At 50.1% G+C, this 15,918-nt stretch overlaps 2 protein-coding genes across 2 annotated transcripts; one reads left to right on the top strand and one right to left on the bottom strand.

Moving 5' to 3' along the window:
• Positions 1–264: 264 nt before the first annotated feature.
• SMARCB1 (SWI/SNF related BAF chromatin remodeling complex subunit B1) lies at positions 265–7,122 on the top strand. The gene is made up of 10 exons (XM_083590439.1): positions 265–618; positions 781–892; positions 1,813–1,842; positions 2,731–2,860; positions 3,401–3,538; positions 4,114–4,241; positions 5,374–5,540; positions 5,815–6,005; positions 6,280–6,411; positions 6,808–7,122. The coding sequence occupies exons 1-10, from the start codon at positions 526–528 to the stop codon at positions 6,845–6,847; spliced, it is 1,161 nt and encodes a 386-aa protein (XP_083446565.1). The 5' UTR covers positions 265–525; the 3' UTR covers positions 6,848–7,122.
• Positions 7,123–8,822: 1,700 nt separating this feature from the next.
• LOC310751331 (derlin-3-like) lies at positions 8,823–15,128 on the bottom strand. The gene is made up of 7 exons (XM_083590631.1): positions 14,792–15,128; positions 14,304–14,369; positions 13,979–14,052; positions 12,780–12,873; positions 11,554–11,749; positions 10,140–10,230; positions 8,823–9,634 (listed from the first exon to the last, which is right to left on the bottom strand). Exons 1-7 carry the CDS (start codon positions 14,882–14,884, stop codon positions 9,529–9,531), a joined length of 720 nt encoding a protein of 239 aa, XP_083446757.1. The 5' UTR covers positions 14,885–15,128; the 3' UTR covers positions 8,823–9,528.
• Between the last annotated feature and the right edge of the window lie 790 nt (positions 15,129–15,918).

Here is a 15,918-nt window from a genome sequence, read left to right as displayed (position 1 = left end):
GACCTTCGGGTATAGGGCGGTATAGAAATTAAATAAATAAAATAAATACATAAATAACTCGCTCATCCCAGCTCAGACAGTCCGGGCTGCTGGGAGCACCAGTCAGACGGGAGGCAGTAGCGCCCTCTAGAGGGCTTTTTGCGCGGCGCAGCCAAAGGCCTGCGGACAGGCTCCGCCCCTAGAGCTCAGCCAATCCTGCCCTCCAGGGGAGGGAAGGGGCGGGGTTTCCTTTTCATAACCTCCCCCCCCGCCCCCCCGCCAGGGTGGGAGGAGGAAAGAAAGAAAGGAAAACCCGCCCTTCCCCTCGCGCAGGCGCAGTGAGGAGGTGGAAGCGCAGCAGGGAGGAGGGAGGGGCATGGGGCGTGGCCTCCACCGCCCTCCCACTCCCGGCAAGGAGCCTGGCTGCCGTGGCCGCGCGTGCGCACTAGCCCTCCCAGTTAGGCCGCGGCCGCCTCCCGTCGCTTTTTCCCGGCCCGGCCTGCTTCATCCCTCCCGGCCTTGCCTCACGCCGCCGCCGCCGCCGAGATGATGATGATGGCGCTGAGCAAGACCTTCGGGCAGAAGCCCGTCAAGTTCCAGCTGGAGGAGGACGGCGAGTTCTTCATGATAGGCTCTGAGGTGAGGAGGGAGCGGGGCGCGGCGGCGGCGGCGGCGGCCGAGGGAGGCGGAGGGGCTGGAGCGTCGCCTCCCGCGCTCGTTGGGGGAGGCTGGGGGGGGGGTCCCAGTCGAGCGGGCGGCGGCGCCTGACGAGGCGGGTCCTGTGGCTGCGTCCCCTTGCAGGTGGGCAACTACCTGCGGATGTTCCGGGGCTCCCTGTACAAGCGCTACCCGTCGCTCTGGAGGCGCCTGGCCACGGTGGAGGAGCGCAAGAAGATCGTCGCCTCTTCCCACGGTGGGTGAGCAGGGCGGGCAGCACCCCAACCCCACCCCGCCCCACACACAGGGCCGGATTTACCCATAAGCTAAACAAGCTGCAGTTTAGGGCCCCACTCTCTTGGGGGGCCCCCCAAAAAAATTATGAGTCTTTGTGTTTCTAAAGGAACTTTGGTTATTGCCAAATGCTCATGTGTTTGCATTATTAAGTTTATGAATAAATCATTTTAAGTTACAGCTTCATAATTATTTCACTATTAATATACTACTTAATTGTATTTCAGTTCGACAATTACTTTGATAAAAGACATATTTTGTTTTGTGCACATGGCTTTAGATACCTATTAGGTCCACAAATTACCATATAGCCTATATTCAACACAAAAAACAGTGACAATTTGTTGTTGACAAATAACAGCTGGACATATAAAAGGCTTCATAATTATTTCACTATTAATATACTTCTTTAATTGTATTTCAGTTCAACAATTACTTTGATAAAATACATATTTTGTTGTGTGCATATGGCTTTAGATACCTATTAGGTCCACAAATTACCATATAGCGTATATTCAACACAAAAAAACAGTGGCAATTTGTTGTTGACAAAGGACGACTGGACATATAAAGGGCCTCATTACCTTCACTGGCTTAGGACGTCATCAAACCTAAATCCGGCCCTGCCCACACATACCACCCTGCCAGAGGAAGGGAGGCCCGCTGCCCGGCCAGCTCCTTTCCAGAGCCCCCACCACCACCACCTTGTTGGCTATGCAGCCTCAAGCAGCCAGAGGGGGTTGCAGCCCTTCCAGGGAGGGGGAGGAGGTTGTGCTGTTGTCAGCGTCTCCCATCCCTAACTCCCCATCCCACCACCCAGCATTGCAAGGTCCCCGGCATCGGCATCTGCCCCTTTGACATTTTATTCTCTCTTCCCCACAGAAAACCAACGGAGTCACAGTCCCAGAAGATGTAAGTCGAAACTCAGGGGTCTCTTCTTACTGAGGCTCTGCTTTGCTCGTGCCGAGTCTTCCTGCAGTGTCCAAAGGGCTACCCGATATATGCTGAATTTGCTTTGCTGCCTCCTTGATTTTAAGATTTTCAGGTCTTATCTGTGGGGCCCAGGGTAGGGGTTGGGGAGCATCACGTTGCTTTTTGACTAGACTATTTGGAGAAGAGCATCTCCCTCTTCCTGCAGGGCCTTGGATTCCAGCACTGTGCCAAATGCTTGTTAGCATTTCTGGTAGCTCTTAGATATGCAGCGTTTTTCTTCTCGAGGGTGTAGAGGTGGAAACGAACGATCTTGCCATGGGTTTAGCAATCTAGTGTGCAAGCCGAGTGGGGAGAGGGATGCACCTGCCACTCTACTGGTGCTAAATCCTCACTCAGTTCAGAATAAGAAAGAGATAAATCCTGCCCACCTTTACATCCCCTCAGTATAGACTTTGGGCCGGTTCTGGTTTCTTTGAATCAGCCCTGTGAACTCTATAGGATATCCTTCCGAGAGTGTGTCTGGAGTTTGTCTCAGCAACTGGACAGCATATGTCTCTTAAAAGATTTTTGAAGGGCAGGGATGTGCTATATTCTGCCTAACCTGAAAGTGACGTGTTCTTCAAGTGTTTGCAAAGGGAGAGTTTTTGGCTCCGTTTTGTGAAAGCTGCTTGTCAGAAACTCGGGAGAAAGGGAGCCAGGGAAGCTCACTTTATTCTATGGGCACTGGCTCCAGCCCATGCAGACTATTGAAGGGACTATGAAATGGGTGACTGCATCTCTTAGCGGGGGGGGGGGGAATCTCCTCCCCTGGCAGATGATACCCCTCATGATCCACACCACTTTCTCTTCCTCCCTCTCCTATTTTAGATCACGGTTATACCACACTGGCCACAAGTGTGACTCTCTTGAAAGCCTCTGAAGTAGAAGAGATCCTGGATGGAAATGATGAGAAATACAAGGCAGTCTCCATCAGCACTGAGCCTCCCACCTACCTTAGGTAGTTACATATTTATATATTGCCTTCCCCCCGAAGGAGCTTGAGGTGTGCATGGTGCTGCTGCTCCCACATTTCATCCTCACAACAACTCGGTAGGTTAGGCTAAGAGTTGGTGACTGGCCAAGATCACATAGTGAGCTTCATGGGCAAGTACTAATTTGAACCAGGGTCTCCCCAGTCTTAGTCTCATGCTCTAAGCACTACACCACAGTGGCTCTCCTTTCTGGGAAAGGAAAAGCCAAACAAGGCAGAAAGAAAGAAACTGTGTGAGGAAAGACCCTCAGTTTCTTCAGGAGACTTACAGCATAATGAAAAGTTCTAAAATTTACTCACTTTAACCAACAGCTCTTGATTTTCCTGTTAGTGAGATTTTGGGTTGTATTAGTAACACCTCTAGTCTGTTATTTGAGTCACTATATTTGCAGTGTGTTGCAGATGAAGGGTCATGGCGTTGAGGTTTGTGTGCGTTCACTATCACACACATACAAATGCTTAGGTTCTGAAGATGGTTCCCCATTCACCAGTGGTCTCCTCTCCTAGAGAACAGAAGGCAAAAAGGAACAGTCAGTGGGTTCCGACCCTTCCCAACAGCTCCCACCACCTTGACGCTGTGCCATGCTCGACCACCATTAACAGAAATCGGATGGGCAGAGACAAGAAGAGAACCTTCCCCCTCTGGTAAGTTTGTTGCTGGCTTTTAGGAAGAAGTGAGGGAACATTGACACACAAGGTAATGCTGCTGAGCATGTGGACAGAGAAAGCCGATGTGCAGATCTGAGGGCTGGGGCTGTCATAGAGTGGACCAGCTGAAATGAGTGAACATGACTAACTTCGGTCCATTCACTTCAGTGGGTCTACTCCCAAGTGGAACTTGGTTGGATACAACCCTGAGTTTCCCAGCATTGGTCCTTCTCATCAGAATGGGGCTAATCATCAACTTCTAGCAGGGAAGCAGGATGTGGCTGCAATTCTTCCTTCATATACTCCTGTCCTTTCGTTGAACACCGGGGCAAGTCTTGATTTTGGGAGCTCAGGTTTGTCTAGGAAGCCCTGCTCTCCTCTCGGGAAGAGTCCTCCCTATCCCCGATGTAACATGCACTCTGCACTCTGTGCATGTTCTTTTGTTTCCTGGCTCTTCCAGTGAAAACAAGCTCTGGGCCTTGAAACTCTCGTGCTTCTTTCCCCCCACCCACATGGAGGCACTGTTCCTTCCGCCCCAAATGGCTCTGTCCTGCCCCCCTTTTGTATTTTAGCTTTGATGACCACGACCCAGCTGTGATCCATGAGAACGCCTCCCAGCCAGAGGTGCTGGTTCCCATCCGCCTCGACATGGAAATTGACGGGCAGAAACTGAGAGACGCTTTTACATGGAACATGAATGGTGTGTAGGGGAGAAGAAGTGGACAATCCAATGTTATATAAAATGTGACCTTTCCTAATGCTGCACTTCTGAAAAATAGCAGAAACAAAATCTGGTGGTTGTAGAAGTTGCTGAAGAGGCAACAGTTCGAGAAGGAGTTTAATTTGGGGACTAGTTTTAGGGGTTGGGCAAATGCTGTGGGCCGCATCCTGGTCAAATGTGCACTGCCAAGAACCCCCTGCACCTCCTTGACACCATTACAGGCTGCTTGTTCACCCATCCCTGGTCTGGCACAGCAGAGATGAGCAAGGAAGCAGCTGCAGGAAAGATGTTGTAACAGGCATCTGGTGGCTACTCTCTGGATGCTGGACTATGCGGGCCCCTTTGGCCTGATCCAGCAGCTCAGACAGTAGAGCATGAGACTCTTAATCTCAGGGTTGATTCCTGCACTGCAAGAGGTTGGACTAGATGACCCTCATGGTTCCTCCCAACTCCACAATGATTATTTGCTCTTGTGCAGAGGAAAAGGGGAGTAGCTGCCACTGCCTAATTATTCATAGATTTGTCTGCTAAGCAAGTAGATGGGAGCAGTGCTAAGCCAAGAAGAGGCAGAGAGCAGGGGGCAGAGGCAGATTCACTGAGAGGTATCTTAACAAGCTCACTTTTGTAGGCTGCTTAAGATCCATCATTTTAGGGTGCAGTAAGTAAGCTGGGTGGGACGCGGGTGGCGCTGTGGGTAAAACCTCAGCGCCTAGGACTTCCCGATCGTATGGTCGGCGGTTCAAATCCCCGCGGCGGGGTGAGCTCCCGTCGTTCGGTCCCAGCTCCTGCCCACCTAGCAGTTCGAAAGCACTCTTAAGTGCAAGTAGATAAATAGGTACCGCTTTATAGCGGGAAGGTAAACGGCGTTTCCGTGCGCTGCGCTGGTGCTGGCTCGCCGGAGCAGCTTTGTCACGCTGCCCACGTGACCCGGAAGTGTCTCCGGACAGCGCTGGCCCCCGGCCTCTTAAGCGAGATGGGCGCGCAACCCCAGAGTCGGTCACGACTACGACTGGCCCGTACGGGCAGGGGGACCTTTACCTTTACCTTAAGTAAGCTGCTAGATATTAGACAAGCACTATGGCAACAATCTGGATTTATTTGCTTCCATCAGAAAAACTAATGACCCCGGAAATGTTTTCGGAGATTCTCTGCGATGATCTGGATTTGAATCCCCTGACCTTTGTCCCGGCAATCGCGTCAGCAATACGGCAGCAGATTGAATCTTACCCTACAGACAGTATTCTGGAGGACCAGTCAGATCAACGCGTCATTATTAAGGCAAGGAGATCTAGACAGTTGGTTCTGAAAGTGACTCTCTTGCTTGAGGCACACCACAATAGATTTCCCAGTGATGTTCTGAGTTCAAGTTGTACCTAAGTAAAGGAGGACCTGCCAGTGGGGCTATATGCAAACTCCTTAGGATTTACAAAGGAGGAAAATGAGGAAACCATTTCCATTTTCCTCATTAGTCCTCACCAAGGCTGGGTGGGGGCAAGGGGTTGGCTTAAGGGCATTGAAATATAGGATACTCAGTTGTGGCATTTGCATCTAGCTCAACATCCATGTGGGGAACATCTCCCTGGTAGACCAGTTTGAGTGGGACATGTCTGAAAAGGAGAACTCCCCGGAAAAGTTTGCCCTGAAGCTGTGCTCAGAACTTGGGCTGGGCGGCGAGTTCGTCACCACCATCGCTTACAGTATCCGGGGGCAGCTGAGCTGGCATCAGAAGACGTACGCGTTCAGGTAAGGGGTGCAACTGGTGCTTCTGTAGGATTGCATAATTGGGAGGTAGCAAATCCTATATTGTTTGGATATCCTGACCACGAGGCTCCAGCTAGTGTGTAACAGAGGCTGATTTGCTTGGTGGTGTGTCCTCCATAGTCTACTGCCTGCTTGTCTTCAGGCGTGCTGCTGGTTCTTCGTGTGATGCCCCATGATGGATCTGGCTTCAAATTAAAGCACATGCCCAAGTTGTCCAGGATTTGGGGCTGAGCTGTGTTTCTTCCCCCTCTTCCAGTGAGAACCCCCTGCCAACGGTGGAGATTGCCATTCGTAACACTGGGGATGCCGACCAATGGTGCCCTCTACTTGAAACCCTGACGGATGCAGAGATGGAGAAGAAAATTCGAGACCAAGACAGAAACACAAGGTGCGCCTTCGCCTGTGGATTGTGTACTGCCCTTTTTGTCAAAGACATGAGCTGAGAAGGGGAAGGTTTTGTTTTGTTTTGTTTTGCCTCTTGTGACTTTGCAAGCATCTCTCGTTTACTATGCAAGCTGAACCCCAGACCTCAGCAAGAAGCACGAAGGTCCCATTAGGTTACTCGGCCATTACAACTTCCCACTGCAGCAAATGCCGCTGGTTGGTCGAAGTGGGACTTCTTGGAAACGTTTCCTTATAGATATCATGGAGCGGTGTTGAAGTTTGGAGGGGATGTGTTTTCACACCCACCTGCAGTCTCTCCGCTCTTAAGCTAAAACAATCCCCCACGTCTGCTGCTGCTGTTGCCATCGCTGTTCATAACAATTCGTTTTCTTCCTTGCAGGCGGATGAGACGTTTGGCTAACACAGCTCCAGCTTGGTAACCCTCCTGAAGTGGACAAGAGGATTCAGCCTCCAGGCTGTGTCCATGAGGAGCCAAGCGTAGGGCAAGCATTTGTTATGCTTTCTATGCCCACCTGGGGACTGGCGGTACTTGCATTGGCTGGCCCAGCAGACCAGAGGGATGGTGACTTCTCCACCTCGTGGGTACCTGTCAAACAAGGGGTCCAATAAAGACCTGTGGCAGCTGTCTGAGCCCTTCTCTTCCCCCCTCCCCCAAAAACCTTAGGACAAGTTTTTAAATAAATGAATAATAATTTTTGTTTGTCAGGCCTTCTCTGATGTGCATTCCCAGTTTTCTTTCCTGCCTTTGCCTTCCAAGTCTACACCACTGATGGGGCAGCCTTGGCTTCCCAGATGTTGATGAACTACAGCTTGCATCAGTCCTAACAAGCACAGTAAATGGGCCAAGCATGATGGGAGTTGTAGTTCAACCGCATCTGGAGCCCCAAAGGTTCTCCCCTCCTAGTCCAGACTAGCACCAATGATCTTCTGTTTTTTATTACTATTATTTCACACAGCAGTGGCTTTTTTTCTTTTTCTGCAGCCCATCCTTCTATACAAAGATGAGGGGTGCTGTTAGGGATGTAGTTTCTCGAAAAGGTACAACGGTAGCTAGCAGCTTGTGGCATCTTTCACAAAGGGTCAGTTAGCAAATCTGCTTAGCTTTGTTTTAGTGCTTGATGTTAAAGTAGCAAGGTTAGGGTTGTTTTTAAGTCTTAAAATGTGTCTGTACAGGAGTCAATCTGCTCTACCTGCTCTTAGCAGAATGAGCCCAGTGCGGTTTCTGAATATGTCTTAAAAGCAACAACAGTAGCAGTCTGTTGGGACTGTTGCCTGTTATGTGTTAACAAAGCATTTGAATCTGGCATGGGGTGGAGGCTGCCTTCTCCCTCCCCAATCCCATTGCACACACACACTGCAGCAGAATACTACCAGAGCAGGTCATGCTTATTGCCAGAACATTGAACTGGCATTGTGGGTCTCCAGTGCATGCAGCTGTATGCAAGCCCAGCCAAGCAGCACCAACAGAAGCTGCAGCTGGAGAATCCACTGGGTTTAGGCAGGGCTTGAATGAACTACCTAAGCAGTTTGTCACAGGTAGTGCCTGCAGGCTGGTACTTTGTACATTCTCCCCACCAGGGGCATCTTCTCTTTCCAACATCTGTCTCTTAAACATTAACAAGAGCCACAGATCACTACAAGAGGACTAAGCCAGAGTGATGTGCCCGAGTCTAATGGTCGGATATTCAGCAATTTGGATTGTTGGCTCCACAGAGAAACACAGGTATTTCTCTCCCCTCTGTAAGCTGATACTTTTTTGTACTGTTTTGAAGGTGCTGCTGTTTGTGCACTACCTTTAAAAAATATATATATTTTCTAATGTGAGTTGGATCATGTTGCATAATAAATGACAGGCCGCCTCCTGCTCCCTGGAAAGCAGCTGTTGCATGAACACTTCATCCCTTTCCAGGACCAGCACATCCTAATACTCATACAACACTAAGGCTATTGTCATGTTGCCAGTATCCCATCCCAGAATCTGCTTCTGTGAAGCAGCCCAGTGTTGACCCATGGCTTTGGCCTTCAACACTGGTTTGCCATGGGATGAAGCCAGGGAGTATTCAGAATGGCTTCTGGGTGAGCATCTGCATCTTTTTCCTTCTCTGATTCCTCCACTTGAGCTGCAGCTAGTTGGGGGAAGCCCAACATTGCAGGAAAACAGGACACTACATGTGAGGAAGGCCCCTTGGAGGCTGCAGAGCCCAGCCAAGGTCCATCAGTTTCAAGCCATGCCCTGGGTTTCTGAGACTATAGGACCAGAACTTCAGGCAGCAGCTTTTATACTAAACAGAGTTTTATAAAACATGATATCAGGCACTTTAATTGCTGCCTGAGAATAATGTCAAGGCTCAGGACCCAGAAAGAAGCAAAAGATGTAGTCAAGAGACAAATAGATTTTGGATTCAGGTCTCACTTTAATTAGCCCCACTCACCCAGAGTTTCTTGAGGCATTGGCTTGTATATTTGCAGTCACAGCTGCAAAACAGGAGAGACTTGCTCCTGAGATCCAGAGCTGTAACTTTAAAGGACACAGTGGCTATGCACTCTATTCTGCTTCCCACATTTATTATTTTTACAGCGGTTGAAATAAATTGGCAAAACAGTGGAGTAGGTGGAGGAATGCTGGAGAGGCAGGTGGTCAGGGAGACTTCTCATGGAATTAGTGCTGGCTGCACAAGTGAGGCCTGAGGATGCTGAAACATGCTAGGCCCAATTCTGGGTCAGATCCAGAGTTGAGGCAGGGGGGCAGTTCCACCAACAGCCTGTCTTCTCGGGCCCAGATAGGCCAGCAACAGGAGATTGGATTTTTTGGTTTAACGTGGAAGTTGACTGAGTGCAAGGTTCAGCATCTGCCCAGTTGCCTTCTGCCTGTAGTTTGTCCAGTGCAAATTCATCTTCTAGTCCTTTACAGCATCTGGCACATAAACAGAATTTTCCCCCATCCTATCCACAACACTAGAGGACAGCTTAGCAGCAGAAGGGAATTGGAGTGGCAGGAGAATGCAACCACCCAGCTGTGGTGCTGCTCAGGGGGCCATCCACACACCTGTCCGTGCAGAACAGTCTCAGTCTTAGGCAGAAGGGACTTGCTGTGCCGTCACTATTGGGGTTCCTGTGGCAGGTTTTGGTCTGGAGCAGGCATAGGGTGGTCTTCCGGGAGCGGGTTGTAGTTGGGGTCTTCTTCAGGAGGGTCAAATACCAGCTTTCTGCGAAGGAAAACCCCAACCACAAAATGAGATCCATGCTGCAAAGACAAAACACACTTTCCTACACTGGAAGAGGGAGATCAAATGAGCTGCTCCTTCCCTTTTGCTTGTTTTTGTGGGAGGCTGTTACACAAAAACAGGTCCCTATTCTGAGACACAACCACCTAAAAGCACATCAAGATCTCTAAACATGCTCTAAATCTCCTAAGCAGGACCAGAAACATTTAACTTAACAGGATGGACCTATAAGGAAAGGAAGGGTCTGTGGCTGGCAACCTGCATTGTAGGAGCAGTTTGCCTTTCTTATAACACGGGGTGCGGGGAGCTTGCTGGGACCTGCTTAGCCTTGCCAAATGTTGTATGGCACCAAGCCTACACTGGGGAACACAGCCACATCTGTGTCCATCATAATACTGCCTCTTCATGTGCTTCTATGGTTGAATGAGGGTGGCCATTCTTCAGCCTGCTTTGTAGGACTGCCTGATAAAGTTGGTGATTTACTTACAGGAATCCTGGTGTTAGTAACAACTTTTTCCCTCCGGGTTGGTTGGGAAAGACATCCTCAAGGAAGTAATAGACGTGACCCACGGCAATTCCTACAGGACGAACAAAGGTCTGAGAAGCTACTATCTAGTATACTAGCCAGTATAGCTAGAGGCAATGGCTTCGTTTCCATAACCCACCACCCAAATATATTTCCCTCGGTGCACTGCTGGTTTGTGACAATTTGCCCCCAGAATCTTCTGCAGCATAGCAGCAGTTCAAAGAGAAGATGAGGCATGAGCCCTGTAAATTGAGACACTTCTTAAACCCTGCAGATACGGACACTGATTTCAATAAGGTAAAAACACCTGCATTTGACAACTGTTTGGGATAGGATGACGCTCTTAGGGTCATTGGTCCAGCAGCGCAGCCTCTGGCCAATAGGAAACAGACTCTCTGCCTCTCTGCTTCCACCTTCTCAGGATGACAGCATCTGTTGGGTCACTAGTGTGTGCTGTCAGAGCTGGGGCAGAAACCTGCTTTCAAAAGCAGGAGCACCAGGGGACTTTACTATGTGCTATCACTGCACAAACCCATCCTCCTTTTTCTCCCTACCCCCTCACAAGCCAGCCACCTCCATCCAGTCTTGGACTCTTCTCCACAGCAGCACATCTCCTAGACCAGGCATGGCCAAACTTGGCCATCCAGCCGTTTGGGGACTGCAACTCCCATGATCCCTAGCTAACAGGACCAGTTGTCAGGGATGATGGGAATTGTAGTCCCAAAACAGCTGGAGGGCCAAGTTTGGCCATGCCTGTCCTAGACTGTCCCCAGGAACTGCACTGCCTTGCCTGGATATCCCCTTTTTCTAACTGCTTCCCAAACCAGGCCCTGATCCTGTGGATACAGCCATAGCTAGCTGCAAGCCTTGGAGAAGCCGCCTCCAGGCACTGACTGGGTGTTTTGCCTCATCAACACCCACACATAACACTCCTAAAAGATAACATCTTGGAAAGCTACACCAGCATTATCAGCATGTTACCTTTCACAGCATCTGAATGGTCCTCAAGGCAGCAAAGCAACTATCTGCAAGGGAGCTGCAGAGGCAGCACAGGCCTCACCTGGGAAAGCCTTTGTGAGTAGTGGCATAGCATGGTTTGCCAGTGCTCGGGGCAAGGAAAGTATTGCACCCCAAGCTGGTGTCTCCATGCAGCCTCTGCTGCTGCTGCTGCTGCTGCCGCTGCCAGACAGAGCTGTGGAGCAGCAGTGGGACATACATGTGCACCTCCCTGCTGCCGCCACCTGCCCCTTTAAAAAAGTGTGCATGGGCAATTACCCCGGTAGCCCCAGCCCCATGCTATGCCACTGACTGTGAGAACCAGCTCCTCACAGATATACCAAGAAGCTCTGCAAGAAGAGGACGCTCCCGCCCTCACCTAAGAGGTCAATGATGATGGAATTGCCCAGCAGCAGTGAGAAGCCCATCAGGACCCAGGGCAGGAAAGGCGCCTGGAAGTTCAGCAGCCCAAAGAAGTTCATGCGGATATAGGGATTCCTCCGGCTCCACACGTAAACCAGCATGATGGTGAAGGCCTGGCCCAGGAAGAAGAGGCTGGCAAAGAGTCCAAAAAGCTGAGAGCTACAGAGTCAAGGCGGGGGGTGGGGAGAGATTTAATTGGTTCAACAAAGGCCGAAAGAGTCCCCTAAAGCAGCTTCCTATCATTATTATTATTTATTAGGTAAAGGGACCCCTGACCATTAGGTCCAGTCGTGGCCGACTCTGGGGTTGGGGCACTCATCTCGCTTTATTGGCTGAGGGAGCCGGCGTACAGCTTCCGGGTCATGTGGCCAGCATGACTAAGCCACTTCTGGCGAACCAGAGCAGCGCACAGAAATGCCATTTACCTTCTCGCCAGAGCTGTACCTATTTATATACTTGCACTTTGATGTGCTTTCGAACTGCTAGGTGGGCAGGAGCAGGGACCGAGCAACGGGAACTCACCCCGTCGTGGGGATTCGAACCGCCGGCCTTCTGATCGGCAAGTCCTAGGCTCTGTGGTTTAACCCACAGCGCCACCCGCATCCCTTTATTGTTTATTACTGCCCTTCAGTTTAAGGTCCGTGGGTGATCACAACAATTTAAAAATACAATATTAAAACAAATTACCACCCTAACCTCTTGGCAGTGGAACTACCAGAAGTACTCCCTCTGTAGGTCTTAATGCCTGAGAGAGTATTGCAGATCTTGCGATCCTGCAGATACTTGGGGGCAAAGTCATTTTGAGCTCTAAACACTAATGAGAGCACCTTGGAATTGGGTCCAGAATAAGGCTGGACAGTATATTGATATATCATCCAAAACCAGTTTGAAGTCCATATTGTGGCAATCTGTTTCAAAAAATTTGACCTGGCAATATATCATGAATCATGCGTGTGTGCGTTATGCAAAAATCAGGATGTTGAAAAATCAGGTATTGCCCAGCCCTAGTCTGGAGGCAAACTGGCAACCAATGCAGCAGTTTTAAAAACAGATTGTGTGAGTTCTAAAAGCCTTTCATGATCCTTCAGAATGGACAGAGTGGCAGCCCCTTTGCCATGGTCCCAGGTGAGAGCAAAACCAATCCGGAAGCAGAACACTAAGCAAATCAACAGGAAAGGATACTGTCATGAGAAACCCTCCAAAGAGGAACATGAAGATGAAGTCTGCAGTCCTTCCGCGGAAAGAGCCTTCTTCCAGCATCCGGCAGTATCTGTACCTGTGAACAGGCAGCAATGGAGGGAGGTAGTAAAGGAAACTAACGGATGGGTGGTTTGCTAGGCAGAATGGCCCTAGGGCTAATGCAGACACAAGTCATTTCACCACAAAAACAGCCACTTGGGCAAGGGCGGGCAGATCTGAACCAAACCACAGAGCCTTTTACCTTGAGGGCAGAAGGTTGCCCAACACATCTGCACCTTTGGCCCTGCTGCAGCACAGTGTGAACTTGGCCAGGGATTTGGCTTCAGAAGGACTGGAGATTCATTTGAAAACAATAGCAACTTGCATACCCTAACCCTGAGCAGCCCTTGGCTAGAGGGTAGCAGGACATACATGGAGCTCCTTTTTGGGGTGCCCCAACTGCACATTTCATAAGTATACATTGGAGTTTCCAATGCTCTGGAGAAACGATCTTGGTAATAGCCTTTCAGTCCTAAGAAGAGAGATTTTGTATGTTATGGTTACTAGGCATGGAAGTTTCTGATCTCATCATCATCCATTCATCTCAGCAACGCCCTGCTCCAAAAGTATGCGAGGGGTATGGTCTGAATACCCCTATTACTGTGGCACAGATCAAATCCTCTCTATCTATTCCAGTTCCTGACTTGGGCCAGGCTTCCTTCTAGCAAGCTGAGATTTGCCTTGTTTCCCATCTGAGCTGTGCAGCTAAGTGGGCTTCCTAGGCCTGGGAAGAAAATTCCCACCAAACTTAAGAGTTCTGAGTTTTACATCTTGGACCAGATTTGATACTTTGCTCTACAGTTTAATGTGGTAGTTTGTGTGCTGCTATTTAACATGTGCAGCCCTTGTCTCCCTCCCAGTCCATGAACTGGGGTATAGTCCTTGCTCACAAGTTCTAGGTGGGCCACATGGTCAGAAACGGCTGTGAGAGCTACCACTAAGAGACCATATCAAGTTTGGCTCTTGTTACTGTTAGGATTCTGCTCTCCAGCTGCTTTTTTTGTCTTAAGGGCTGTGTCGTTTACCCATGCAGACCTGCAGAGGCAAAGGGCAGGTCATTCTGCTGTCAGGATAAGCCAAGAACATTTTTTGAAAGGGGCAGAGAGAGAGCGCAAAAATAAGTAGTCAGGGTCAAAGGATACAGGAATATCATGTTGAAGAAGAAGCTGAATCCCAGCGGCCCAAAAAACAGGAAGTTGGTGATGAGTCGCCAGATCTGCAAGAAAAGGAGAAAAGAAAAGAGTACCAGGTGGCCAAATACAGCACCAACCCCAGCACCCTCCACCAGATGCACACACAGTCTTCTTGCAAGAAGCCTGTTGCTTGCTTCCGCCAACACTTCCTGAGAACTCCCCTGTCCCCAGAAATAGGTCCTTTCTGAAGCGAGCGTGGGACTGTCAAAACAGCCACTGCAAACACATCCTGCCCTGAGGCTAGTAAGCAAACGGGGGCAGGGCCAGGCCTCACCTGGAACTTCCTGAAAATGAGATCCGGATTGAAATACAGCTGGAAAGGCGTGATGAACTCCAGTTGCTGCAAAATACAAAAAGGCAGGCAATGGGCTGAGCCGGGATCCTGGGCGCACAGCAAAGGCAGCGCCTGCCTGGCTCGGATGCTGGCCCCGCTCAGAGGGGCTTTCCAGGCAGCCCTGCCTCGTCCGCCCTTCATCCCAGCTGGTTCCCAGGAGGAGGAGAGGCGTGCAATGCCGTTCTCGTGCAATCCCCACACGGGGCGGCAGAGCCCAAGGGCTGCTGGCAAGAGAAGGAACGGAAACCGCCACCCCAGGCCCGAGGCAAGGGCGATGGGGCTGCTGCCGCCGCCCCAGAGCCACCCTCGGGCCGGAAAGAAAATGCGCTCCATACAAGGCAGGCGGGCATCGCACCGGGCGGGCTGTTGCGGCTCTCCCTGTTGGACCTCCGCCTGCCTCCCTTTCTCTCCCCCTCCCCAGCGATTACCACGGCAGCGGTGGTGATGACGCAGGCGGTGGTGTAGGCGCGCGTCACGGCGGGGATGCCCAGGTACTCCGCGGCGAATCCTTGGTAGGCCATGGCGGGAGAACGAGGAGACCCGAGGCAAGAGCGGAAAGGGCTGCGCGCCCTTTAAGGTCGGGGCTCCCGGAGCGGCCAAGCCCCTTCGTCTGTCAAGCCACTGATAGGGCGGGGAGAGGGCGCAGGGGCGTGGCCGAAAGAGACCGCAGCCACTCAGGAGCCCTCACAGGCGCTCCAAGGGCTGGAGGGATGCCACTCTCTATGCAGTGGGGCAGGGCAAGTAAGGAGTGACGGGTTTCTAAGCCAATGGCATGGCGCGAGCTGTGTTGTTGTGTCGGGGAAAGAAAAAGCCACGTGTCCGTGGCCGGCGGACGGTCGGCCAATCAGCAAGGAGGCGTCTATTTGCAGGACCCATCCGTTGCTATGGCTGCCTCTCTGTGGGGCCACGGAGACATAAAGTTATAGAGGCGTTTCATGGAACGGATAGGAGATTTCCGAGCCTAACTGGTAGATGGAGAAACTCTCGGAATTTCGCGAAGGAATCGAATGCTGCACGCACACACTAGACATGCAAAGCACGTGGCTTAGGTCCCAAAGAATTCTGGACTGGAAGAACCTGTCTGGAAGAATCCGCGACCAGAAAGAAGAGGAGTTGCAAGAGGACTGGAGGAAATTTAAGGACTGTTTGAATAAATATTGTAATATAAAAAATTAGAAATTACTTGAAAGAAACAAATAAGCCTAGGATTAAACTAAGTTATAATTAAATAAATGGGATATAGAATGTTAAGAAAAGTGAATAAGATGAACTATAATTGGAAATTGTTTTAGTTTAATTATGATATTGGAAAGCTGTTACTTTTAATTGCAAGGAAACTCAGAAGGGAGGGATTTGAGGAAGTCAACCAAGATGTTTAAAAGGTTGGATTTGTGAAGAATTAAGTTGTTATTGTTTATCTGTTTATCATTCCCTTTTTTCTGTTTTCGTGTATCATTTTGCTTTGTGGTTTGTGTGGAAAATCTAATAAAAATTTATTTTTTAAAAAAGAATTCTGGGAACTATGGTTTGTACAGGGTGCTGGGAATTGTAGTTC

This window comes from Podarcis filfolensis, assembly GCF_964270895.1.
Source record: "Podarcis filfolensis genome assembly, chromosome: 16".
Lineage (NCBI taxonomy): Eukaryota > Metazoa > Chordata > Lepidosauria > Squamata > Lacertidae > Podarcis > Podarcis filfolensis.
This window is presented reverse-complemented; position numbering and strand designations above follow the sequence as displayed.

Coding starts and splice junctions, on each gene's coding strand:
- SMARCB1 (XM_083590439.1), top strand. CDS start 526: ATGATGATGATGGCGCTGAGCAAGACCTTCGGGCAGAAGCCCGTCAAG. Junction 1,843..2,730: donor GAGTCACAGTCCCAGAAGAT/GTAAGTCGAAAC, acceptor CTCCTATTTTAG/ATCACGGTTATACCACACTG. Junction 3,539..4,113: donor AAGAGAACCTTCCCCCTCTG/GTAAGTTTGTTG, acceptor TTTGTATTTTAG/CTTTGATGACCACGACCCAG.
- LOC310751331 (XM_083590631.1), bottom strand. CDS start 14,884: ATGGCCTACCAAGGATTCGCCGCGGAGTACCTGGGCATCCCCGCCGTG. Junction 14,053..14,303: donor TCATTTTCAGGAAGTTCCAG/GTGAGGCCTGGC, acceptor CTTTTCTTGCAG/ATCTGGCGACTCATCACCAA. Junction 11,750..12,779: donor TTGGAGGGTTTCTCATGACA/GTATCCTTTCCT, acceptor TGTAGCTCTCAG/CTTTTTGGACTCTTTGCCAG.